Source organism: Astyanax mexicanus, chromosome 1 (genome assembly GCF_023375975.1).
Source record: "Astyanax mexicanus isolate ESR-SI-001 chromosome 1, AstMex3_surface, whole genome shotgun sequence".
Lineage (NCBI taxonomy): Eukaryota > Metazoa > Chordata > Actinopteri > Characiformes > Acestrorhamphidae > Astyanax > Astyanax mexicanus.
Window position 1 is genome coordinate 60769917 of NC_064408.1, and position 24830 is coordinate 60794746.

The following is a 24830-nucleotide window of genomic DNA, read 5'->3' on the forward strand; positions in this document are numbered from 1 at the left end:
TTTTTTATTTCTTTGCTTTTTTGTATGTTTTATTTTTTTTATCTTAACGATTCATGATGACATGTTGAATGGTATAATTTACAGTGAGTGCAGTTCTATTATACCCTCTAACCTGGAGTTTTGATGTGTAAGCACACACACACACATGAGTCTCATGCATCTTTCTCTTTTTTGTTATAGGGTGGCAAAGACAGGATTGGAGTCGTCATTTCATCCTATATCAACCTTCCTAGCGTATCTTCAAGGTAAAACACGACACGCTACAGTTAAACACAAACTTATAAGATAGCATGCTTTTATTATTTTGATATACCAGATTTTACCAGCAGGTAGATCAGCCTGGTGAGCATTATGAACAAGAATGCTTTGAATCAGTTCTATTTAAGCTGCCAGTATGTTGCCAGGTTCGGGCCTGCATGATCAGATCACTGATAAGAATGAATGTGATAAATGTGCACTGCAAACACTTTGTAAAACCCTTGATCAAATTAAAAACAGATGAAAGAGAAATGTTTGGTGGTCAGATATAACTCAAGGTTGGCAGGTAACTTGGATGAACTTTGAGCTGAAGTTTTGTTTTCCTTGTGGGAGGGATTTGGTTGCCATGGGATTTCTAAAAGCCTGCACTGTGCCAACCTGTAGCTTCCTGAGAAAGATCAATACCAGGATTTTGTACTGATACTGCCACTGCAGGCAGCACAAAACAAGCAGCCATTTCCGAAATACAATAAAAGTAAAGGGGAATTGATTTCTTTTTCGATTTTAACCTAATTAAATTAAGATATGAGCAAATATGCCATTCTAGAGAAGTACAAGAATTTATTTTTTTGTATCAAATTACCATTAAGAATTTGGTAAAATTGCATTTGTTTTTTTTAACCTTATGTATTGTCTTATCACATGTTACTGTTTAGTAACTTAATTGAAATCACATTACTGACTTGAAATAGGGAAAATGGTGACTACTGCACTTAGGGACTTTGGTGGAACTGCACCATAATTGCATAATACAAGATCAATAACAGGATCTTGCATTGACATACACTACATGCATCACAGAAACAGAAGTAGACGTTTTATTCTACAGCTCTGGAAAAAAATAAGAGACCACTTAAAAATGATAAATGTCTTAGATTTTACCCAATTGAAAACCTCTGGAATATAATTAAGAGGAAGATGGATGATCACAAGCCATCAAACCAAGCTGAACTGCTTAGATTTTTGCACCAGGAGTAAAGGCATAAAGTTATCTAAAAGCAGTGTGTAAGACTGGTGGAGGAGAACATGCCAAGATGCATGAAAACTGTGATTAAACAAGAGGATTATTCCACCAAATATTGATTTCTAAAAAATTCATGAATATGAACTTGTTTTCTTTGCATTTTTTAAAATTAAATAGTTATTTCAGCCATTTTTTATTTTCTGCAAATAAATGCTCTAAATGACAATATTTTTGTGTTGTCTGTAGTTTATAGAATAAAACAGCATAAAACAACAATGTTCATTTTACTCAAAAAAAAAAAACTTTTTCAGAGCTGTATATTGAAAGATGAATTCCAAAAAAGTTTTGTTAATAAGAATGTGAGCAAAGTCACTCAGTGTGGAATGTTTCTATGTCTAGTCACATTGTTTTAAAGATTTGTTTTGAACTTCTATGATTTGTTAGTCTTAAGTTATTATTTAAATCCAGTCATAGTGGAAATAAGTCATTGAACAATGAACCATTTCACTTCAAAACACATTGCACGTGTTTACATCTTAAATCTTAAATCTTAGAAAAAATGTAGAAAAAATATAGAAAGCTTGCTTATTAAAACCACTGAAATGGGAGAATCTAGTTTAAAAATCACTATTGGGGGTTAATAATTTGGATTTTGCAATACTAGGATGTTTTATAAAATTTGTACAAACTTCTACATGCTTGTAATTAAGCATTTAATAAACAAAATCCTCATAAAAAAGAAGAAGTCCCATAGTGGACCAATAGTGTAAATTGCATGCTGTATTTTACTTTTTAAATATATAACTGTGTGAGCCCAATTATATTTTATCTCATTGTCTGTCAGTCAGTAACATAGACCTATCTAATGATTTATCAGAACTGCAAGCATTTGATACAACTCATACACTCTCTCTCTCTCTCTCTCTCTCCCTCTCTCTCTCTCTCTCTCTCTCCCTCTCCCTTTCTCTCTCTCTCTCTCTCTCTCAGTGAAGAGCAGGCTTTAGACTGCTACACCATAAAGAGGTTCTACAGTGATAAGATGGCTCCACTGATAACTCCGTCCCAGAAAAGGCAAAATTCATCTCTCTCCTCATCACGTCTGTGTTTAGCCGTCTCTGTTGGAAAATGCTCACAAGGTTGCACAAGGCTGTACTGTTACGTGAGGTCTTTCACTCGGTCTGTCAGAGGAGTGGGGGGGTTATGAGTAGGATTCTCTGAAATGTTATTTAAGGACACGTCATGTGGTCAGCTGATGGTACAGCTGCTTATGCTGTAGGGTCAACACTGTACTTTCACTCTCTTTCTTTCACTCTTTCTCACTCTTTCACTTTCTTCTTTTAAGCTGTAGCTTTTGGTTTGATTCTCCTGGTATGGATTTAATAGTATGAACACAAACACATTATTAATGATAAAACATTTTTTGTGTCACCTACTTATTACTTCTATATTAATTGCACTTATATCTTTCTCCCTTTCTCTCCCTCTTTCTCTTTCACTCTCTCTCTCACTCTCCTTCTCCTATTATTAATATTAAACCACATTTTTTAGTCTAATTGAATTAAAAATACATTTATTGCGCCAATGTTTTTGTTCTTTCTTTTTATTTCCATTCCCTCCTCCTATTTTTCCTTTCTCTTTATATCCAAAAAAGGATAGTTTTTCATGTCATACATCTAAGAGCTCACACTATTCCTCTGTTTTTCTTAAGAAGCACCAAATATTTCAGGCAGAGATTTCAATGTCTGTGTCTGTTTATGTTGAAAGAATTTGATCTGCTGGGCCGTTGGATGGGGCGATTGACAGTGTTGTGTGTGGTTCAGGTATGTGCAGATGTTTGGCAAGCTCCTGAGCCATCAGTTAAAGATAAACTCCTCTCCACTCTTCTTCCACTGCATCTCCCTCCACCACATCCCAAAGCTTCACCCTACAGGTAAGAATTGACCACACACACCCACACTCACATTGCTGACACAGTTGTGCAAATGCACACACATACTTGGTCTAGTACCTGTAAAGAAGTACTGCCAGTAGAATACGACTCTGTAGTAGGGCTGCACGATGAACTGTTTAAGCATCGTCATCGCGCATGCACAATAGACACATCATGGGACGTGCAATGTCAATTAAGGCAATAAAAACACGTCATTTTGCATGTCTGCTGCTGCCTGAGAAGTTTGACCAGGGTGGGGTGGGGTGGTGTGGGGTGGGGTGGTGTTGGGGTATTTTGGGGGTTGGATGCGCAAACATGAGGTAACCGCATGGCCTCCACATGGCTGGACACGTACGCAGCGCAGACAGCCTGTGGAAAGCTGTGCACCTCAGGGCCACACAGTTTTGCGCAGATCTTTTCAATTACAGCTGGAATCACGCTTTTAATCCCAGAAAAAACGCTTACATTTACCTTTTATTAAAAAGGTCATTTAAATGCTTAATTATGTGTTTTGCTGTTTTTTTTTGTTTGTTTTTTTAACTGTTTGGCTGACTCTAAAGCGCTGACTCAGTTCTCGGTTGGTCCAGATCTCTGTCACGGGTCCTTCATTGTTTAATATCACGATATATATCGTTGAAAAAAAAAAAATAGATAGATAGATACTTTATTTATTCCGAAGGAAATATATATATACATTTTCACAATATTGTGCAGCCCTACCCTCTAGAGCAGATAAACCTGAACCTATTGACTCCATTCCTAATTCCAAATAAACCTTTAATTTCAGAAGAAACAGTGATTGAGCAGGTGATCCACTACTTTTGATTATATAGTGTAATTCATATCACACAATCTGAAAATCATTCTACTTGTGATATAATCTCTGATATGAACACAGTCCTTGGTGTCATTGAACTGCCATGTTCTGTTGTTCAGTAACAGTATTAGTCTAATCTACACTGAGTTTCCATTAGGCTTCATTCTATTTAGCAGCACTGAGCATCTTATTATATTGACTATATCATTATTATATTAACTTTAACAGTCATATCATTACCTAATATTGTGTGATTTGGTCGTAGTTTAGTGCTTTCCCCTTGTTTTTACAGTATGCCATCTTTTTGTGAGGGTATACCAGAGCATGCAGACAGTGTGCACTACAGGAGTACAGTAAGACATTCATAAAATCTGCCAACTGCTAACATGTGAGGACGTGGCACTATCATTAATGTGTGTCTGTTTCTCTCAGTCAGATTGCTGTTGGTCAGACAGACAGAGTTTATTTTGCTCTGGAACCTCCACAGCTTCTCAAAGGTGACATTATGGTACGGCAGCACACCACGTTTCCACTCTAAAATTTTTGGAGTACTGTGCAAATGCAATGCATATTCGTTTATTCACTTTTAATCCAAGTAAAAGTTAATAAAGTGTTAATTCTTTTTCTTTTGCAGATTGTATGCTATCATAAAGATGTTTCAAAGGGAACCAGGGAGCCTGTGTTTCGCATGCACTTTCACACAGGCACTGTCCACGGACACCCCGCCTTGTTTCGAAAAGAGGACCTCGATCTTGCAAACAAAGGTACACAGACAGAGATGTGGAACCATGTTTTTGCAGTAGGGTAAAGGTGTTTTTTTTTTGGTTATTCAGTTATTTCTAGATATTCCTTACATGCAGTCTGAATACAGAAGCTGCTATATAACTTGGTTTCAATATGCACTCATCATCTAAAGAAAAGTTGCACCCAGAAGAAACGGTCAGATTTTGAAATTGAAGTGCTGTTTAGAAGGAAGATAAAGATTATCAGAAATATTTACACATAAAGAAATAATGTGTAACTCATGTGAAATGCAACATGCTAGATGTCTTAAAACTACTGTAGAGCTGTAGAGGTTCTTAAAGATGTTCCTTTTTTGACACGCTCCAACAAAATCTAAATTTGAATTTTTTTTATACCGCATTTTTTTTGCTGTATAAAGTGCACCAGGCGCAATATGCGACACTAGTAAGGCGCAGGAGTGTTGCCATGTTGTCCTTCTAATTCAGCATGTCTCATTTCTGGGTGGTGAGACCTATAAAGCTAAGCTAAAATAAGTAAACAAAACTGTAATTCTTAAAAGAGACTCAAACAAGCACTGGATGTTAATCTACACAGATTTCTCTCCTGAAAACATTAGCGTTAGCAGGCAACCGATAGCACTAGCCGTTTAGCGGCATTAGTTTAGTGGCTAATGCTGCCCGACAGCACTACACTGAGGAACCCTGGGTGTTCTGGTAAGCTAGGGCTATAGTAGCTTGCGGTTCGTCGCACATAGCTTGTTTTAACACGGTAAACGTGCAGACTACAGTCCCATATACTCACCTCTGAACAGCAAAAGCACTTACGGTTAGCGCTGTTAGTGGCAGTGCTAGTCGGGATTAGCAGCAAGCTACAGCCCGATAATATTCACCTCTGTGCTGGAGAAGTAAACTGAAAGTCCTGTATAGCTCTGCACTTTAGTTTAACTGCTCCTTACAGCCTACATAAAACGCACTGACGAATTTTGGGAAATTTAAAGAATTTTAGGTGCAACTCAGTGCAAAAAATGCAGTAAATTACTTAAACCTAAGATATGAAAAAATATACATTTATTTACCAGGACAAAATGTGTACATTAGATTCCATTGTATAATTTTAGTATACCATCAGTCTGAGGTTTAAATGGAATGGTTTACTGTTAAAATACATTAAATACATTAGAACAGAATTTCCTGATTGGCTGACAAGTAATATGTTTCCAATACTTATTGGCCACATTAGCCTTGGTGGTTCAGCAGGAGAAGCAAAACAATTACAACTACAACCTTTCCTACTGTAGATCCAAGGTTTCCAGAGGATGGAGAGGTGGAGGTTGTTTTTTCAGAAACTACAGAGAGAATTCCAGGCTTTCCACAAGGTATGTTTCTGTGATCCTACTGTCCTAAATAGTGCTAATCTGTTACACAGGCATTAGTTTAGTGATTCAGACCATTTTACTTTAGTCTGTGATTGTTGTTGTCCTCAGTGCCCAGTAGAGGGAGGTGATTTAAAGTAAGAGTGCTAAAAAAGAGCTACAATTTATCACGCACATATCTGTTTGAAGTAATTAATTATATCTTATCATGTTTTAATCAGGAAGTTAGTGTGTTTGCATTGTGTTAGCTTGGCTAAATATTTGACCTTTAGGTATATATTAACCTTGACATCTTTATGTTCATATTGAATGCAAATACCTTGGAAAAAGAAAATGGAGCAGACAAATTTGTTTTAAATGTTAATAGTTAAACCTTGTTTTAAAGGTTTAACTATTAACTTTAACTATTGTTATTGTTGAGTTATGTGTTATTTTATTGTTTGGCCTTTTTTAAAATAAAACCCTCAAATTTAGCCTGTTGTAAGTCAGTTACATAGATCACCTGTGTTTTTCTTTTTGTGTGTTTTGCATTAACACGAGTCTCATATCTGTTTACAATAAAAAGCACCCCAGTCTGATTTTTCAAATATTTTTTATTAATATTTTAATTTTGACATAATTTACATTTTACTTCCATTAAACAGTGTTACACACTTGTTACTACTGTACTGTTGAATAATGGACAGGGCTGTTTAAAACAGACACTGAATTGTTTATATTAGTAAAGGTGAAGGCTTTCTTGCAGCTGTTGGGGTTTTACAGCAACACCTCTGTCCAGAAAACAATTTGGACACAAGAGTAAAGTCAGGACTAGAGGGAAACCATACTGTGTTTTCTGCTGGGTATCGGTTCACACTGCTTTAAATGTGGGCAAGATCCATCTCAGATTTCTATATAAAATAATCCATTCACACTGAGTCATAGACATGTTGACACCTGACCTATTCTGTGGTCAAGTTAAATCTGAACGTGGGCCGATCTCTGAAAACTTGTTGATGCAAGGCGTGACCTAAAATAGAATTCTGAGGGCACTGCAATCCTCTTGATCAACTGCCTTTATCCCAGAATGCATTGTGAGTGTTGTTGCTCACCAATGAACTAAGGAACATAACATTAACAATTTCCACTTAACTATTGTATGTGAAACTTTTCAGTGTCCCTTAACCTAGTTAAAAAACTAAAGTGATGGCTGCTAGCTGCAAATCATACTGCATATGTATAATTAGCATTTGTAGCCATGTGAAATTGAGCATTTTCCCCTGTACTTTTCAAAACATCAACAGCTATGCACAAATATGCAGCCTTGTTGGTTTGTTAATCTGTGAATACACTTTAGAATTTGTTTCTTGAAATTAACACATGGTCAAAATGACACATACACAGTCCAAAAATATACACTCTCTGGCAAAAAAAAAAAAAAAAGAAAGCTTCTGCCGTATCACAAGATTTATTTAAATCCAGTGTTGCATTAATTTTTTTATCATGATCTCGCAGCAGCATTGATGATGGTAGAGTCTGACCACTGCACAAAGTCTTCTCCAGCTCATCCCAAAGATTCTCAATGAGGTTAAGATCTGGACTCTGGTGAACAATCCATGTGTGAAAATGATGATCTCATGCTCCCTGAACCACTCTTTCACAATTCCAGCACCATGAATCCTGGCATATTCATCTTGGAATATGCCCGTCTCATCAGGGAAGAAAAAATCCATTGATGGAATAACCTGGTCTATATTCAGTATATTCAGGTAGTCAGCTGACCTCATTCTTTCAGCACACACTGTTGCTGAACCCAGACCTGATCAACTGCAGCATCAAACCCACATCATTTACTTACTTAAATCCAGGTGGAGACTATTTTTTTGGTCATGCAGTGTATAAACAAAGACTTATTTGTGGTTAATTTTGGGGTCTGGAAGAGAATGTTCAGCTGAGATTAAATGAGTTTGGATGGACTTATATACAATCCAATTGTTATAATATCCAATGGTTTGGATAGAATAGATTGGTCAGGAAAAGTAAAAAAAAAAAAAAAAAATACAAATGCCGGATGTGTCAATAGCTGGAAGCTGCTGAAACATCATTGTCTCTGTTTATAACCACTGTGGACTGAGATGCTTTCATAAAGTGGATAGAATAATTTCATAAATATAAAAAAATAAAGCAGGCTAATAGCTAACTTTTGAAATGTCCTTCCCAAAGTCCTGATCTCAACCCTATCGGAAACATGTGGAGTGTGTGGTCAGTGCCAGGAAACAAACAAATGGAACTTTACAGATTCTGCCAGGATTGGCCAGGTATCCAACCGGACGTTTGCCAGAAGCTTGTTGATGGCTAGCACAAGCACCTGGTCACATTTTTATATACTAAGAAACATTTAACCAAATAGTAAATGTGTTTTATGTCTAATTTTGACCTGGTATTGATACGCTTGACATTATGTTGATTTCAATATGTTTGCACTCAATTGCACTCATAAAGTGAAGGAAATGATTATTTGATCCTTTGCTAATTTTAAGGGTAGGTTAATTTTAACAATGAGAGATAGAATATCAAAAATAAAATACAAAACATCACATTGTATAAATTAGAGAAATAAGTATTTGATCTCTCTGGCAAACAAGACTTAATACTTGGTGGCAAAACCCCCTGCCCTTAATGTGAATCTGTTTGCGACACTCCTTTATTGCCTTGGCTTTATGTTTTGGGTCATCGTCTTGCTGGAAGATCCAGCCATGACCCATTTTTAATGTCCTGGAGGAGGGCTGGGGACATTGCAGGCATTGCAGGATTTGAATCCCTTTTATTGTAGTGTTACCAATGGTTTTCTGGGTAACTGTGGTTCCAGCTTCCTTGAGATCATTAAGAAGTTCCTCATGTGTAGTTTTAGGCTGATCTGTCATCTTTTTATGATCAAGGATTTACTGTTGAGTGTCGAGTGACAGTCATTTTGTATTTTTATTTAGATTTTATTTTCTCACTATTGCACCAACAGTTGTCTCCATGTCACCCAGCATCTTATATATGGTTTTGTAGAACTTTCCAGCCTCGTGAAGGTCTATGATCTTGTCCCTAACATCCTTAGAAATTTCTTTGGTAGTACCCATATTGTAGAGATTAGAGTCTGAGTGATTAATTGAATCTGTGGACATGAGTCTTTTATACAGGTGACAGTTTAAGACAGCTGTCTTTAATTCAGGTAACGATTAGGAGCGTCTAACTGGTCTGTAGGAGCCAGAACTCTTAATGGTTGGTAGGGAATCAAATACTTATTTCTCTCTGCAAAATGCAAATAAATGTATATCATTTTTACAATGTGATTTTCTTAATTTTATTTTTGATATTATCTCACTGTTATAATTAACCTACCATTTAAACTTTTGGACTGTTCATATATTTGTCAGTGGGCAAACTTACAGAATCAGCAAGCGATCAAATAATTATTTCCCTCATTGTATATGAGTGCAGTTCTTTATCATGGCATGACATTGATGATATTCACTTTCCCTGTATTAAAGGCAGTGGTGGCTGGAGGAATAGCTCTGCTGTTGTTATTGACTATGACACTTTGGATCCTCTCGTTCACTGGGACTCCTATGAGAACATTGCAACAGAAGGTACTGTACCCTGAATCTCTCCAGCTTTCACTCATTAAGGTCTTTGGATACTATTCTACCATATAAATTGTTTAATACCTCAAAGTATATAAACCCATTGGCTGCAAACAGGAAGACCATCGAGCATGCGTAACGTATATCTTACCAGATCTCCTCTGCTCTTTCTTTCACCACTGCTTACTTTCCTCTGTCAGGGGCTCAGGATGTTGTTTTTGAGTGGGAATGTGTGAAGCAACATCACTATTTTTGGGACGTTTACAGCGTTAGTTGGTGTGCCAATCTTGTGGAGGCATGTTTCACCTACAAGGAGAAGGAAACCACATACTAATCTCAATAAACAAGATATGTACACATACACACTTGCGCCCACACACAAAGGGACCCATTCACTCATTTTTAATGCATTATTACAACACATAGTCTGCCACAATTTGAATACTTCTCGAGTGAAACATAAGAATCAAAAGAAGAAGGGGTGGGCGATATGGCCCTAAAATAATATCGCAATATTTGATGGTATTTTCACGATTTTGATACAATTGGCGATATGACAAAAAGTAGTGATGCGAAAGAAGCCATTTCTGCAAGCACAAACAGAGTCGCCTGAGGTACGCAAAAGCACAAGATTCTGTTTGTGGCGTGCTTGCAGAAATAGCTTCTTTCACATCACTCTCCCATACAGCTTCTCCTTGTGCAAAGTGCGCTGTATTGTTGACCGATGCACAGTGACACCATCTGCAGCAAGATGATGCTGCAGCTCTTTGGAGGTGGTCTGTGGATTGTCCTTGACTGTTCTTATCATTCTTCTTCTCTGCCTTTCTGATATTTTTCTTGGCCTGCCACTTCTGGGCTTAACAAGAACTGTCCCTGTGGTCTTCCATTTCCTTACTATGTTCCTCACAGTGGAAACTGACAGGTTAAATCTCTGACACAACTTTTTGTATCCTTTCCCTGAACAACTATGTTGAACAATCTTTGTTTTTAGATGATTTGAGAGTTGTTTTGATGAGCCCAGGATGCCACTATTCAGAGGAGATTCAAATAGGAGAACAACTTGCAATTTCCCACCTTAAATACCTTTTCTCATGATTGGATACATCTGGCTATGAAGTTCAAAGCTCAATGAGGTTACCAAACCAATTTTGTGCTTCAGTAAGTCAGTAAAAAGTAGTTATTCAAATCAATAAAATGATAAGGGTGCCCATACTTTTGCACCAGTCAAAGTTTGGTTTAATGCATATTGCACATTTTCTGTTAGTACAATAAACCTCATTTCAATCCTGAAATATTACTGTGTCCATCAGTTATTAGATATATCAAACTGAAATGGCTGTTGCAAAAACCCAAATATTTAGAACTAAAAATGATTAAAATTAATAGGGGTGCCCAAACTTTTTCATATGACTGTATCAGAAACTGCATAAACAAGTCAAACAAACAACTTTTTGCACTGTAGACATTTGGCCTCTATTTTTTAAAAGGGTGCAATATCAAAAGAATGCAGGAATGCATCTGTTTTTAAGTTTAAAGCACACAACAAAGTCATAAACACTCTTGACTTTTTTGTGCAAGACAGGTCAGCATCTAAATTTAGTGAACAGAACAAAAATAAAGCATCAACAACAGGCAGGATCTCTGATAAGGAGGTAAACGTAACTCCTTGAGGACCAGTTTCTCCTTCTTTAATTTAGAAGTCCAGGCTGAATTGTTGTTTATGGGTTACTGTTTGAGTTTTAAGATAAATCTGAAAACATATAACTACACTGCTGTGGGCTCTGACTGGACGAGTAAAGTGACTCTGCAATTTGTACTGTTACACCACAAAATGCTGCTGACCTGAGCCCACACAGACTCTAATCTGCTCCAATCCAGACTTGCTGGTTACCAGGGTACTTCAGTGTTGCTATGGTGTTGCCATGGTTCTGTCCTCTGACTAAAATGAAGTGCTTTGATTACTGTAAACGTGTAAATGAACTGTTAAGTAGAAAGCACAGGTTCCTCTAACAAGCCTGCAATGATTAACTTTACTAACTATTTTTCATGCATCCTGGCATGTTCTCCTCCACCAGTCTTACACACTGCTGTTGGATAACTTTATGCCACTACTGATGCAAAAATTTAAGCAGTTCAGCTTGGTTTGATGACTTGTGATCATCCATCTTCCTCTTGATTATATTTCAGAGGTTATATTTTATCATATTTTAAACTGTGCAATTCAATTGAATTTTATGTGTGAAGCAAACAGGGAGTTTTTCCATGCCTCCGCGCTCACTGGGGGTTCCGTATTCTGTATTTTCAATGTTTAATGTTTTGCCTGATTATTTGTCCTGTAATCATGTTTCTGTAAGGCTGCTTTGTGACAACACCAGTTGTAAAAAGTGCTATGCAAATAGATTTTACTTGATTTAATTTGAAGCAAATTAAAAGAGCCCTGTAATGAACATCAGTCAGTAACAGAAGCTGTAAATACCGTATATCCCTAGGCTAATTTATTATAGCTGCACCTTTATTCACCTAAAAATGACAAAACAATTATAGAAGATGGGCTACACAGCCCTGCTTACAATGCTTAAAAATATTAAATTTGATTTTTAACACATTTTGATCAAAAGTTTACATAAATCAGAAACAAATTATCCATAAAAATAGATGTTTTTTATTACCTTAGTCAGTGCCATCATAGATCTTTGTATACATCTTTTCATTTATGTTTTCTGCCTTGGGACTTTTATTATGAAACCCAAGATGATGGACTAGCCATAATGACTAACTGGTGATGTAAATAGATGTTAATGGCAGATTGTTAATATCAGAATGATGTTCTTGTGCTGGTTAGATACAGTAGATTCTGCTGTCTGATATGATATGTGTATGATGACTGTAATCTACATTACTTTGCTCTTTAGAAGGAAATGTAAGAACACCAACACCAGGCTACAGTGCCACCTAAAAAGCCACCTAAATGCTTCACAGAGTATTATGGTTTGTTTAATATTTTTATGTTACTACATGATTCCTTGTGTGTTCATTCATAGTCTGGATCACTTCAGTATTTATTTACAGTGTAAGGAAAAAAAATACATTAAATGAGAAGGTGTGTTAATTTTTGACTGGTACTGTATCTAGTAGTATTTAAGTGGCATAGCTCACGGAAACATAAGCTTCTGTTAAGTGTTGTTTCACATTTCATTACAGCTTTATCATTTACAGCCAACAGTGACATGATGTTTACTATAATGTTCAGCCCTGTTGTCGTCACTTTGCTGTCCTGACCTTGCTAGACTGTTGCACAGAGCTGAAGAGACAATATTTTCTTTTGATTGTGGATGGAAACATGGTGGACCTTAGCCCAAAATGGTCTGGATGTTCCCACGTTGCTGTTTTAGGGACACAAGAGATGTAAAGCGTCCTACAGACCACTAAAGCTAGCTTAAAGAGCACTGGCACTTTCAGAGTGGTGATTAGAGGCTTTGCTCTACTCACGTGGGTCTCTAGGTTCAGGTCCCCATCAGGCCACGGGGCCTCTATAGCCCTGAGACACCATGCTGTCTGTAAACGACAGAGCGAGTGTTTGAGAGTAAAGCATTTTTGGACTCATTCTGGTCTCCAGACAGAGGAAATGCCAGACCGGATATTTAAAGGCTGGGTGTTTTTCTCTGCCACTCTCTGCAAAACAAATCCTAACATTAGCCTGTGTGTATCTGTGTGTGTATTTGTGTGTATTTGTGTGTGTGATTGTTTTTGGCACATTCTTGGAACAGTAAAATTAAGATTAAAAGATGATTTTAAGATAATTTGCCATACTATATAATTGTCGAGCAGATTCAAGCAAAAACCAATACAGTAAAAAGGAGCAAAGATTTTCTTTTTAATTTTGAAGAAAGTAATTCAAACTTTGTGAGCTAATTTAAAGCAAAAAGCTTAGTCCCAGTTTGCTTCATGAAACCACCAGCCAGCGCCCAAACGGATGTGTTCAAATAATTCACCTGATTAAAATGAACAAACACCGATTTACCAAAATTGTTAGGAAAACTGTAAAAAAAATAAAATAAAAATAATAATAATAATAATTATACTAGACTCCAAAGAGGCAAGCTTTGGAGATGTTCTACTGAACACAGTGATTTTTAACCACTATTTAGTATAAATCGTACACATATTAATTATAATATTCCTATACAGCTTTAAAAAAATTATTTTATAGGTTTATGTTTGAGTAAAATGAACATTGTTGTTTTATTCTATAAACTACAGATAACATTTCTCCCAAATTTCAAATAAAAATATTGTAATTTAGAGCCTTTATTTGCAGAACATGGGAAATGGCTAAATTAGTTCAGACCTCAAATCATTTTAAGAAAATAAGTTCATTTTCATAAAATTTTAAGAGTTTAGAAATCAATGTTTGGTGGAATAACCCTGGTTTTTAATCACAGTTTTCAGGCATCTTGGTATGTTCTCCTCCACCATTCTTACACACTGCTTTTGGATAACTTTATGTCACTCCTGGTGCAGAAATTAAAGCAGTTCAGCTTGGTTTGATGGTGGTTGATGATCGTTCATTTTCTTCTTGATTTTATTCCAGAGGTTTTCAATTGGGTAAAATCAAAGAAACTCATAATTTTAAAGTGATCTCTTATTTTTTTTTTCCAGAGCTGGATTTTATTAACAACTAAACACCTAGATAAATAGCTTTTGGTTTAATTATTGGTTTAAAGACTGCCTCTATAGTTTTTTAAGCTTCAAATATTTTTATTAAGTTTTATTTTCTGAAGTTAAGATTACGGTTTGACTTTGGGGTGCTTTAGAAAAATATCATAAAATATAAATTGTCCCAAATACAGTATATATACTCCATAAGACAATTGTATAAGACATTTCCTATGTCCTGACATTGTATAAAAACAGTGTGTTTGTGTGTGTGTTTGTGTGTGTGACGGAGGGCAGTGATTTAGGGTTGATGCACATCTGGTTGTGTGATTCCGTTCTGAAGCGGCGTGTAATTAGAGATGCCTCATGTTAAGAGCATGTGAGTGCCCTGACTTAGAGTTTACGATATACACACACACTCATACACAAATATAGAACTACACTCACACACACATTCGTTTGTAGCCTGCCGTGGCCTGCGCCTGTAATTATATTGTTGTAGTGCAGCGAGACACTGTGAAGTAATCCAGTGGCAGAAAACTCTGTTTTCTTCTTTTCTTCACCCCTGCCTTTACTTTACCTCTCTCTCTTTTCCCTCTCTTTTTTGCCCCCGCTTCTCTCCGCCCTCATGTAGCTCCACCCCCATGTTTACATTCTCTCCCCCATATTTGGACAGTTCAAGGTCTCGTGTGTGTGTGTGTGTGTGTGTGTGTGTGTAAAACCTATGTCCTGAGGACTGTTGGCTACTCTGCATGGAATAATCTTTCCTAAGCCAGGTTCCTCCCATTCATCAGGAGAGGCACCACACAGGGTTACCTGTGTGTGTAGAGAGAGAGAGAGAGAAGAGAGAGGGAGAGGGAGAGGGAGAGAGAGAGAGAGAGTGCGAGGGAGAGAGAGAGAGAGGCACATATCAGAGTGAAGCAACAAGAGCAAGACCAGAGAGAGAGAGAGCGAGAGAATAAGAGAGAAAGAAAGAGAGGCACATCAGAGCAGAGTGAAGCAACTTGGAATGGGAAAAGAGAGAGCAGGAGAAAAGAGGAAAGAAAAGGCAGCCCAGGGGAGCTGTTATCACCTCATGGCAAAGAATGCAAGCTGCCTGCCTGTGTGAAGCTGTGCGGAGGGAGTGAGGGAGGAGAGAAAAGCAGAGAGTGAGAGAGTGAGAGAGAGAGAGAGAGAGAGAGAGAGTCGGAGACAGAGAGTTTGAAAGAATGGACACGAGCGGTCGAGTCTCCAGCAGGATCTGACGGTTAGAATTTTACCCTCCAAACTTTATCCCTCCTTCCATATCTTTCTCTTCTTTCATTCTCCTCCTGCTCACGTACCTACAGCTTGTCCTTTTCCTTCCCTTCTGTCGTTTTTCTGGAACAGTATTGTATTCGCATGCTGTAGGAAGCCTCAGGCGTTTGATAGCAGTGTTGCTTATTGATTGATATGCTAATCATTGACCAGGATGATCTGGGAGTCGGCTGAAGATATGGTTGGTATGTTTCAGGCATTTAAAGATATAAATAGAAGGTTAATTGTTTGATAAGCTTGAGCTGTTTAGTTTGATTATGTTGGCTGTATTTAAGAGATAACTGGATTTAGCTAGGATTATATTGAGATGCTTTTTTGTTCTGTGTGCTGTATGGAGCTAAGGAATGTTAATACTATTTTACAGCAGTTGCTTGAGTTTAGCAATACAGTATAAAGGAATGATGAGTTATAGTGGTTTCATAGTTATGAAATCCCAGTGATTCAGTGAGCTTTAGAGTAATTAACATCAGGTTGCCGCTGGATTATGGTATGTAGTAAGAAGACACTACCTGGAAATGATGTAGAGAGTCTGTAAAGTTAAAATGAAGAGGGGTTTCTGTAGATAGATGTGACTTAACCTCAGTGTTTATCTGCTTCTTATGTTTTTGTGTGATTTATGCGTATGTGTTGGTGCAATACAAGTGTACAGTGTGTTTGAACAAAAGTTTAATAGAAGGATTTACCGTGACGAAGAGATGCCATAAGCGATGACTTCATGAAAAGGGGGCTGCTTGGTTTATGTGTGTACGGACGTGTGTGTCCCACCAGCCAGCTGTGGGTTTTTATCATGCATGCCTGGTATGTGGATTTACTCTCCTGAGACCGTGGCAGCTCTGCTTTGCTGGTTTGTTGAGGGGTGTGTGTACTCCAGTGTGTGTTTGTTTTTGTTGTGACTGGTCCTCATTGTCCCACACTAAAGAACAGTTTATTCTGCGTCCAATTGAGTGATAATTTAACTCGTACATTCTTGACTGTTTAACCGAGTTAACTCATTTGTAATGCCCTGCCTGCGCCCTCCTTTTTTGTGTGCATGTTTGCGCTTTTTTGTACATCTGCAAGACCTTTCTGTGTCTTTCTAAAGAAGACATTTCTGCTTAAATCTCACGTACCCACTGTGTAATTTGTTCAATTTATTCTCTATCAATAAATTACATATGATTATATGAACACAATTAATCGTTTACATTTTATTGAACTTTTCTCAAGAGTTAATTTAAGCAAGTTCTTAGTAAGATACTGGTGAACGAGGCTAACTGAAATCAACTAAATATTCAGTTTATACAGTACCAGTCACAAGTTTGAATACACTCTCTCACCCAATGTTTTTCTTTATTTCTTTTTCTACATGGTAGATTAATATCGGAGACATGAACACAGTTAAGGGACACATGTGAAATTATGTAGCAAACAGTAAAAAAGTAAAAAAACTCCCCTGATCTAAACCTGATTAACTGAGATGGTGATTTAAGGTGATTTGGGATGAGCTGGAGCTTCACAGTATGAAGGAAAAGCAGCAACTATTGTTCAGCACCTCCAGTAACTCCTGCTGAGGTGCTGAGAAAACTATTCCAGGTAACTCCCTCATGAAGACAGAAACAAAGGCCAGAAAAAAATGCCAAGAGGCCAGATCTGTCCTCAAAGCCGAATGTGGCAAAATAAAACACATTGCATGAGAAGAGGTGTGTCCAAACTTTTGACGGGAACTGTACTTTTCTAAAGTGTTTTTACAACTGAAAAGGCAAATTTATTTATTTAATTTATTTGCTAATGATTTGTGGAGAAAGTTAAGGAGTTGTGTGAAAACATTGTTGAAATTCCCAAAACTATTTGGTCCTCAGTCAGAACGGTCCATAAATTGTCGCTCTGATATAAAATTCTTGGATCTAATAGGGCTGTAGACTATAAAAAAAAGTTTATGTGGAATTTCATTGTTGGTGCATCATTAATGTGTGATGGATTGAGAGAGAGAGAGATAGAGTGCACGCGAGAAAGAAATGATGAGAGAGTAAGATGCACACATATTGTAAAAGAGTGACAAATTCCTGAGCATTATGATTGGCCTCTCCTTGTGCTTAATTGACCAATGAGGTCTCAGAGTGGGTGGGACTTGCTGCATGTGAGTGAGCGGGAGAGAAAGATGCGCACACAGTGTAATGTTCAAATAACATTAGCGTTAGGGAAAAACTGTACTCTGTTCACTCCATAATTCAGTTATGTGTTATAGTAACTACAGACTTTAATAAAAAAATATATATTTTCTTAGACCAACAATAATTTCAGGGAGGCATCTCCTTAACAAAAAGTAAGAAAAAGTAATACATGCATCTCATGAAAATGACATCCAGCCTGTGAGAATGTTACCTATAAAATACTTTGGTATTTCTTTGTTTAACATAGATATGTCAAACTATCCAAATGTACTGCAAAATTGGTTTTGTGGCCTAAATGTTTAGCTCTGCTCACTAGTAGGAAGTACAAATGGAGGGCATAACCAAAAATAATAACCAAAATAATAACCAAAATGAATTGAACTGTCAGTAAAAGAAAAACACCAAAATGGAAACACAAAACTTTTGTTCAGTAGTAATGACATTAAAAAAAGCAAAAGCAAAAGCATTTAAATACACTATTCACAGCAGTATTGCTTATATCAGCCAATATATGACACCAGTTTAGCTCCGCCCATTCACACTGATGTTATGAAAAGTGTTTCAGCACAGAGTGCTTACATATGTTAGCCTTAAAGGTACAAGAACCAGAAAGAGATTGGAAATCGGTCATATTAAATTTAAGTGTTCTTGTTCATAAACCCACAAATATTATGTGTACCACAAAGAAACGAACATACCACATTTTCGGATCATCGTGACATTTTGCCCAGTGTGAACAGCTTTAATGTTAAATCATTTCAATGAAAAAAAAAAAAACAAGCAGAACAAGAGATAGAAGGTTGGCGTGTGTATGTTGAAGTTCTCTTCCTCTCTGTTCTCTCCTGACTGCATCTGGTTTGTGTAACAGGGTGGTGTTTCGTGTACAGCCCTCACCAGCACATGCATCCACTTTGGGGAACACATGGAGAGATGCACACAGCAGCCAAAGCATTATCTCACTGCGCACACACACACTGAGGCAAAGCTACAGTGTCCTCCAGATTTCAGAGTTCAGAGAGGAAACAGGGAATACCCATTAATTTTGGTACATAAAACCACACAGCTGTCATAGGCTCTAAGAAGGGTATGCTTTGGAAGTTTTTTAGGAACCTTCTAAAAGAAAGTTTCCTTGTATTTTTAACCAGGCCATGTAAAGAGTTATGTAAGCATCCAAATTATTCCGTTCTCTCATGGCTTTAGTTTTTGCCTTAATAATGATAGTTTTCTAAATTATCTAAATAAAACCATTGCTTTTAGTACCTGTTTAATGTATGCTGTTTTTTAATTCATCAGTAAGAATATACACTTGTTTATTTACGACTTTTCATGGGAGTTCTTCTGGCCACCTTACGCATCTTTACGTACTTACATCACATGTACAGACTCTAAAAGAGGATCCAGCTCAGTTTTACTGAATGCTAGCGGCTGGTGGTGCAATGGAGACTTCAGAAGGGGAAACTCAGACTTTAGTAGCTCATTCACCCAAAGTAAAACCAAAGAAAAAATAAAGAAGTGAAGTTACTGACTGAACACACACTATCTCTCTCTGACTGAACATAACCTGGAATCGGATTAATCCGCTCAGAAAGGAGACCGCATCACACACGCCCAGTTTAAAATGATTCTTCCGCATGCTCAATGCAATTACGGACATCAGCTTTAAAGCACCCAAATGATTCTATGAGTTGTAATATATTGAAACCTTGCTGAAACATTGTTTATTTTTTTAACTTGAGGAAAGTTTTTTTTTTTTTTTTTGCATTTTGAACTAATAATTTGAATTAATAATAAATAATATTGCATTAATTAAATCCCATTAATGTGGTAACATCAGAACACCAACCATAAATACAAAATACTAGTACCACTACTACTACTACTACTTTTACCAATACTACTACTACTAATTCTACTACTACTACTACCACTACTACTACTACTACTTTTACTAATACTACTACTACTAATTCTACTACTACTACTACCACTACTACTACTACTACTTTTACTAATACTACTACTACTAATTCTACTACTACTACTACCACTACTACTACTACTACTTTTACTAATACTACTACTACTAATTCTACTACTACTACTACCACTACTACTACTACTACTTTTACTAATACTACTACTACTAATTCTACTACTACTACTACCACTACTACTACTACTACTTTTACTAATACTACTACTACTAATTCTACTACTACTACTACCACTACTACTACTACTACTTTTACTAATACTACTACTACTAATTCTACTACTACTACTACCACTACTACTACTACTACTTTTACTAATACTACTACTACTAATTCTACTACTACTACTACCACTACTACTACTACTACTTTTACTAATACTACTACTACTAATTCTACTACTACTACTACCACTACTACTACTACTACTTTTACTAATACTACTACTACTAATTCTACTACTACTACTACCACTACTACTACTACTACTTTTACTAATACTACTACTACTAATTCTACTACTACTACTACCACTACTACTACTACTACTACTACTTTTACTAATACTACTACTACTAATTCTACTACTACTACTACCACTACTACTACTACTACTTTTACTAATACTACTACTACTAATTCTACTACTACTACTACCACTACTACTACTACTACTTTTACTAATACTACTACTACTAATTCTACCACTACTACTACCACTACTACTACTACTACTTTTACTAATACTACTACTACTAATTCTACTACTACTACTACCACTACTACTACTACTACTACTACTTTTACTAATACTACTACTACTACTAATTCTACTACTACTACTACTACCACTACTACTTCTACCAGTACTTCCACTACTACTACCAATACTATTGTAGTGTCTCTGTAAAAAGTTACATTCAAAACCTCTGAAACTGTAATATGAAAATAATATTATGTTCTTTTAAAAGTTCCACCAAAGAAAATACACGTGTGAAGTGAATTACAGGGGAGGACTGAAAAGTTTAGCATTGAAGGATACAGTGACCTTTTTTTTATCCTGACATTCCCTAGCTGATTGGTGGAGTTGGCTCAATAAGACTGATTTAAGTTATCAACTTCTGTAATATTATATAGTCACTTAAATATATAGCACCAAAAGGCTAAGCAGAAGAATCCTTTAATAAAATAATCAGGTAATTTTCAGTAATGTTTGAAGGTGAATTTGTTAATAGACCCTGAGTAAGTTGTGTGCACTAGCATGGCTGTGTTGTGTATTGCACCATATGGAATAGATTGATCTGCTGCTGGGTCTGGAATGCATGTTGAGTCAGTGTGGCGTACTGGTGGTAGCCTCTGATTAGGAGCTCAGCTGCTGGGACATTTTTTTTAAAGTCTAGACATGCGAGATATAGAGCAGTGGATGCGAGTGTGTGATAAAGAGCTGAAATAGGGGCCTGCATGGGAGTGTTTGTTCAGCCTGCATTCGTAACACTGCTGGTGTGTCGTGCTAAAGATTGCTCGACATCAGCAGTACATTTTGTACGTGTACATGTGAGAGACAGATACACATGACACGTTATCAAGACTGATCAGCATTCAGCAGCTGCTGCTGACTGATATTCTGGTTCTGGAAGGCCAAGTGATGGTCACACCGCAGCGAATCTGGACAAAGCCTGTCTGGGGGAGGAGTGTCATGACTAACATGTTAGCAGCTCATTTCTGGTGTTGTTGACATTGTGTGTCTAGACATTCAGTTCTGACACACTGTACAGTAAGTGTGAAAACGCATGTCAGCAAGTAACGGAGGCCTCAGGTGTGTCATGTTTTTCAGTACAACACTGTTACTATGGTAGCATATAGTAAATAATAGTATCTAGTAATTCTTTGGCATTATACTAGTGTAGTTGTATTATGATTCAGATGATGAGATCTCAGATTTCATCACAATTCTGGTTATGTCACAGTTCAGAAATCATTTAATTATTATTATTATTTTTTTTTGTGAAATGGATTGAATTAAGTATTTGAGGCAAGGGACAGACATGGGAGCTAAAGGCCCAATTTAACAGTTACGATAATTTCTACACTACAAGGCGGACTTAAAAATCTTAAAAAAAAAAAAATCCTTATAATCCAGTGCACCTTATGTATGAATTTAACCAGTAAAGCCACTCCACTGAAGTGCAGAGTTATAAGGTTAAGTTTTTAGTGAAGTTTCTCCAGCACCAAGGTTGAAAAAGTATTAGCATTAGCCGCCAACTGCAGCGCTAGCTTTTTCACCATTCAGAGGTGAGTGTATTGGACTGTAGTCTGTGTGATTTCCGTGATAAAACGAGCTTCGTGGAACGAAATGTTAGCTTATAGCGCCCTGGGTTACCGGAACACTCAGGGTTTCTCAGTTTAGAGCTATTGGGTGGCATTTACATCCTGCTAGCACTGTGTTTACCAGCTAATGCTAATGCTAAAGCTGCTGTACCGAGCTTTACTTTACTGAAAACTCACACTTACGCAAAATATAGGTAATCTAAGCCAACTTCAGTACTAGTAGTAATAATAATACTATGAGTACTGCTACTACTACTACTAAAACTACTACTGCTTATAATAATGATAATAATAATAACAATAATACTTATTAATATGTATTATATAACTACTATAATCAATCATCTCATTTCATTTATGAACATTACATACCATTTGTCTTCTGTCATAGCTCAGATAGCCTGCTCATGTGGAGCCTGTATGGGTAGCCTAACTGGGTCCCAGTTTTCGTGTTGGCCCAAAATAATGATGTCTGTGATGGGCCCCATTAGGTTCAGTGATAGGTTAAACATAAGGCCCATATGGTGAGATCAATTAAACAAGAAAAAAAATATATATACAAATTCGCTATGGACACATGCCCACCTGAAACCCACCTAGAGCACATTCCTCACATCTGAACCCCACATGAAAATGTTGGCTGAGTATTTACTACCTTGAAAAGACCCAGTTTATGTTTAATTATACCGCAGTTAGTTCCAACCCTGCAATGTGATTGGCTAAGAGGTTGTTATCAGTGCTGTTATCAGCCGGTAATGCACTGTAACTGAAGCTCTCCATGTATTACTCTGCCACATACAGGTAACCTAGCAATGATGCAGCGCTTACAAACCAAACAGCGCAGCCATAAACAGAGTAAAAGTAAAGACTATTTTAACTTGCGGAGTACAGACCATATTTTCTTGTCCTTTTTAACTCAAAATATTTTAATAAACAACGATAATGGAACTGTGTATTGCAATAATACACTCGATGTTCGTGGTATAATGTGCCACTATTACACGTTATAGCACTCTCTCTTCTATTATTGCTTAAATATAATATATTATTATTATTATTATTATTATTATTATTATTATTATTATACAGACAGCAGTACCTACCCAGTATTTACATATGTTCTTTTTACTTTTTGCTCCCCCAGGTAAGAGGAATGAGCGTGCCCCCTCTGTGAGCAGTGATTCTGGACTCTCCAGCAACTCTCAGTGGGCTGGAACTCCAGGCACTGGACTCCACATTGGCCACAGCCCTGAGGAACGCGCTCAGCTCCAGAAAACCACTGCTGGAGACAACATGGAGGGTGATTTGCCCCATCTGGAAGTCATGACCCCTGAGCATAATTCTACTGATGAAAGGGACAGATCAACAGAGGGAAAATCGCACGGCTTAGACACTTCCTTTCATGTCAACGGTGAAGCTGCAAGCACAGAACGAGAAACCGATATTCTAGATGATGATCATGTTAACGGCATCACTGCTTCTTTACCAGATTCTACAGAAACAAGTCATAAGTGTCCTGCTTTGTCATCACTTGCTGGATCAGAGGATGTTAGAGATGGAGCATGCCCCCCAGCCTCCAGCGAGGCATACAGTCACGGAGTGAACTCTACACGGATTCTCACACACAACACCGTGTCCAGCGGCTTTCAGACGCACATGTGGGTCAGGCAACAGCAGCTAGTCTCTGCTGATTCTTACATGTACCCCCCATCAGACAGACTGGAGCAGAGGTTGGAGGTGGGGCTTGAAAGTGTGAGGGGCAACTCCACCTTACCGACCGGTGGTGCTCCACAGGTGGAGCCAGAGGCGGAGCAGGATGATGAGTTTGCCTCCCTTGCAATGGATATTGACCAATCAATTGAACAGCTGAACCAACTGATCCTAGACCTGGACCCTGAGTTTGAACCAGTGCCCACAAGGGCCAGGAGTCACATGATGCGTTCAGCCTCTCTCCACACCAATGGAATCGGCCGTTCGAATGGACAAGCAAAATCCAATCAATCAGGTAAGACTCAGGATCAGTACCAGGCAGTGCTGGATGATTTATGGTTAATGGTACTATGATAATATTGCTAAATAAATCCTGGCAATGACATCTTAATACATGCCTCTGCCATCAGGGAAGAAAAATCTATTGAGGAAATAATCTCAGTATATTCAGGTAGTTAACTGACCTCATTCTTTGGGTGGATAACATTGCTGAACCTAGACCTGACAAACTGCAGCAACCCCAGATCATAGCTCTAGGTACTAGACATGATGGGTGCATCACTTCATCAGTCTCTCTTCTTACCCTGATGTGCACCTTACTCTGGAACATGCTCCAGATTCCAATCTTTATGCTCCCTAGCGAATTAAAGCTGCTTTTGCTGGTTAGACTCACTAATAAGTGTTTTTTTTAACCTGGCTGTTTAGTTCCAATTCCTTGAGTTTTCTTAACATTGTATGTGTGGTAAATGATCTTACTTTCACTATTAAACATATCCCGGAATTCTAGTGCTGTTTTTCTATGGTTTAATTTCACTAAACGTTTAAGAGGTCGTCGATCACGTTCCTTCCTACTTAGATTCTTTGATTGATACAGGTCAATAATTTGATCCTTTTAATATGTTAACAGATTAACATATTAACACGACCACAGGATCTGGTCTTTCTACATGGTTGTTTAACCCTCCTTTTATGTTCATTTGTGAGAAACAGTAATGGTGTT

At 37.3% G+C, this 24830-nt stretch overlaps 1 protein-coding gene across 1 annotated transcript in view; it reads left to right on the forward strand.

The window, feature by feature from the left end:
- The window catches only part of si:ch211-191a24.3 (tensin-3), a 68471-nt gene that overhangs the window by 6643 nt on the left and 36998 nt on the right, over positions 1–24830 (forward strand). The window contains exons 6-14 of the mRNA XM_015604839.3: positions 181–245; positions 2210–2293; positions 3043–3152; positions 4262–4322; positions 4402–4477; positions 4604–4733; positions 6011–6088; positions 9604–9702; positions 23265–24125. Coding sequence (XP_015460325.3) covers positions 181–245; positions 2210–2293; positions 3043–3152; positions 4262–4322; positions 4402–4477; positions 4604–4733; positions 6011–6088; positions 9604–9702; positions 23265–24125 — 1564 coding nt within the window. The remainder of the gene's footprint in view (positions 1–180; positions 246–2209; positions 2294–3042; positions 3153–4261; positions 4323–4401; positions 4478–4603; positions 4734–6010; positions 6089–9603; positions 9703–23264; positions 24126–24830) is intronic.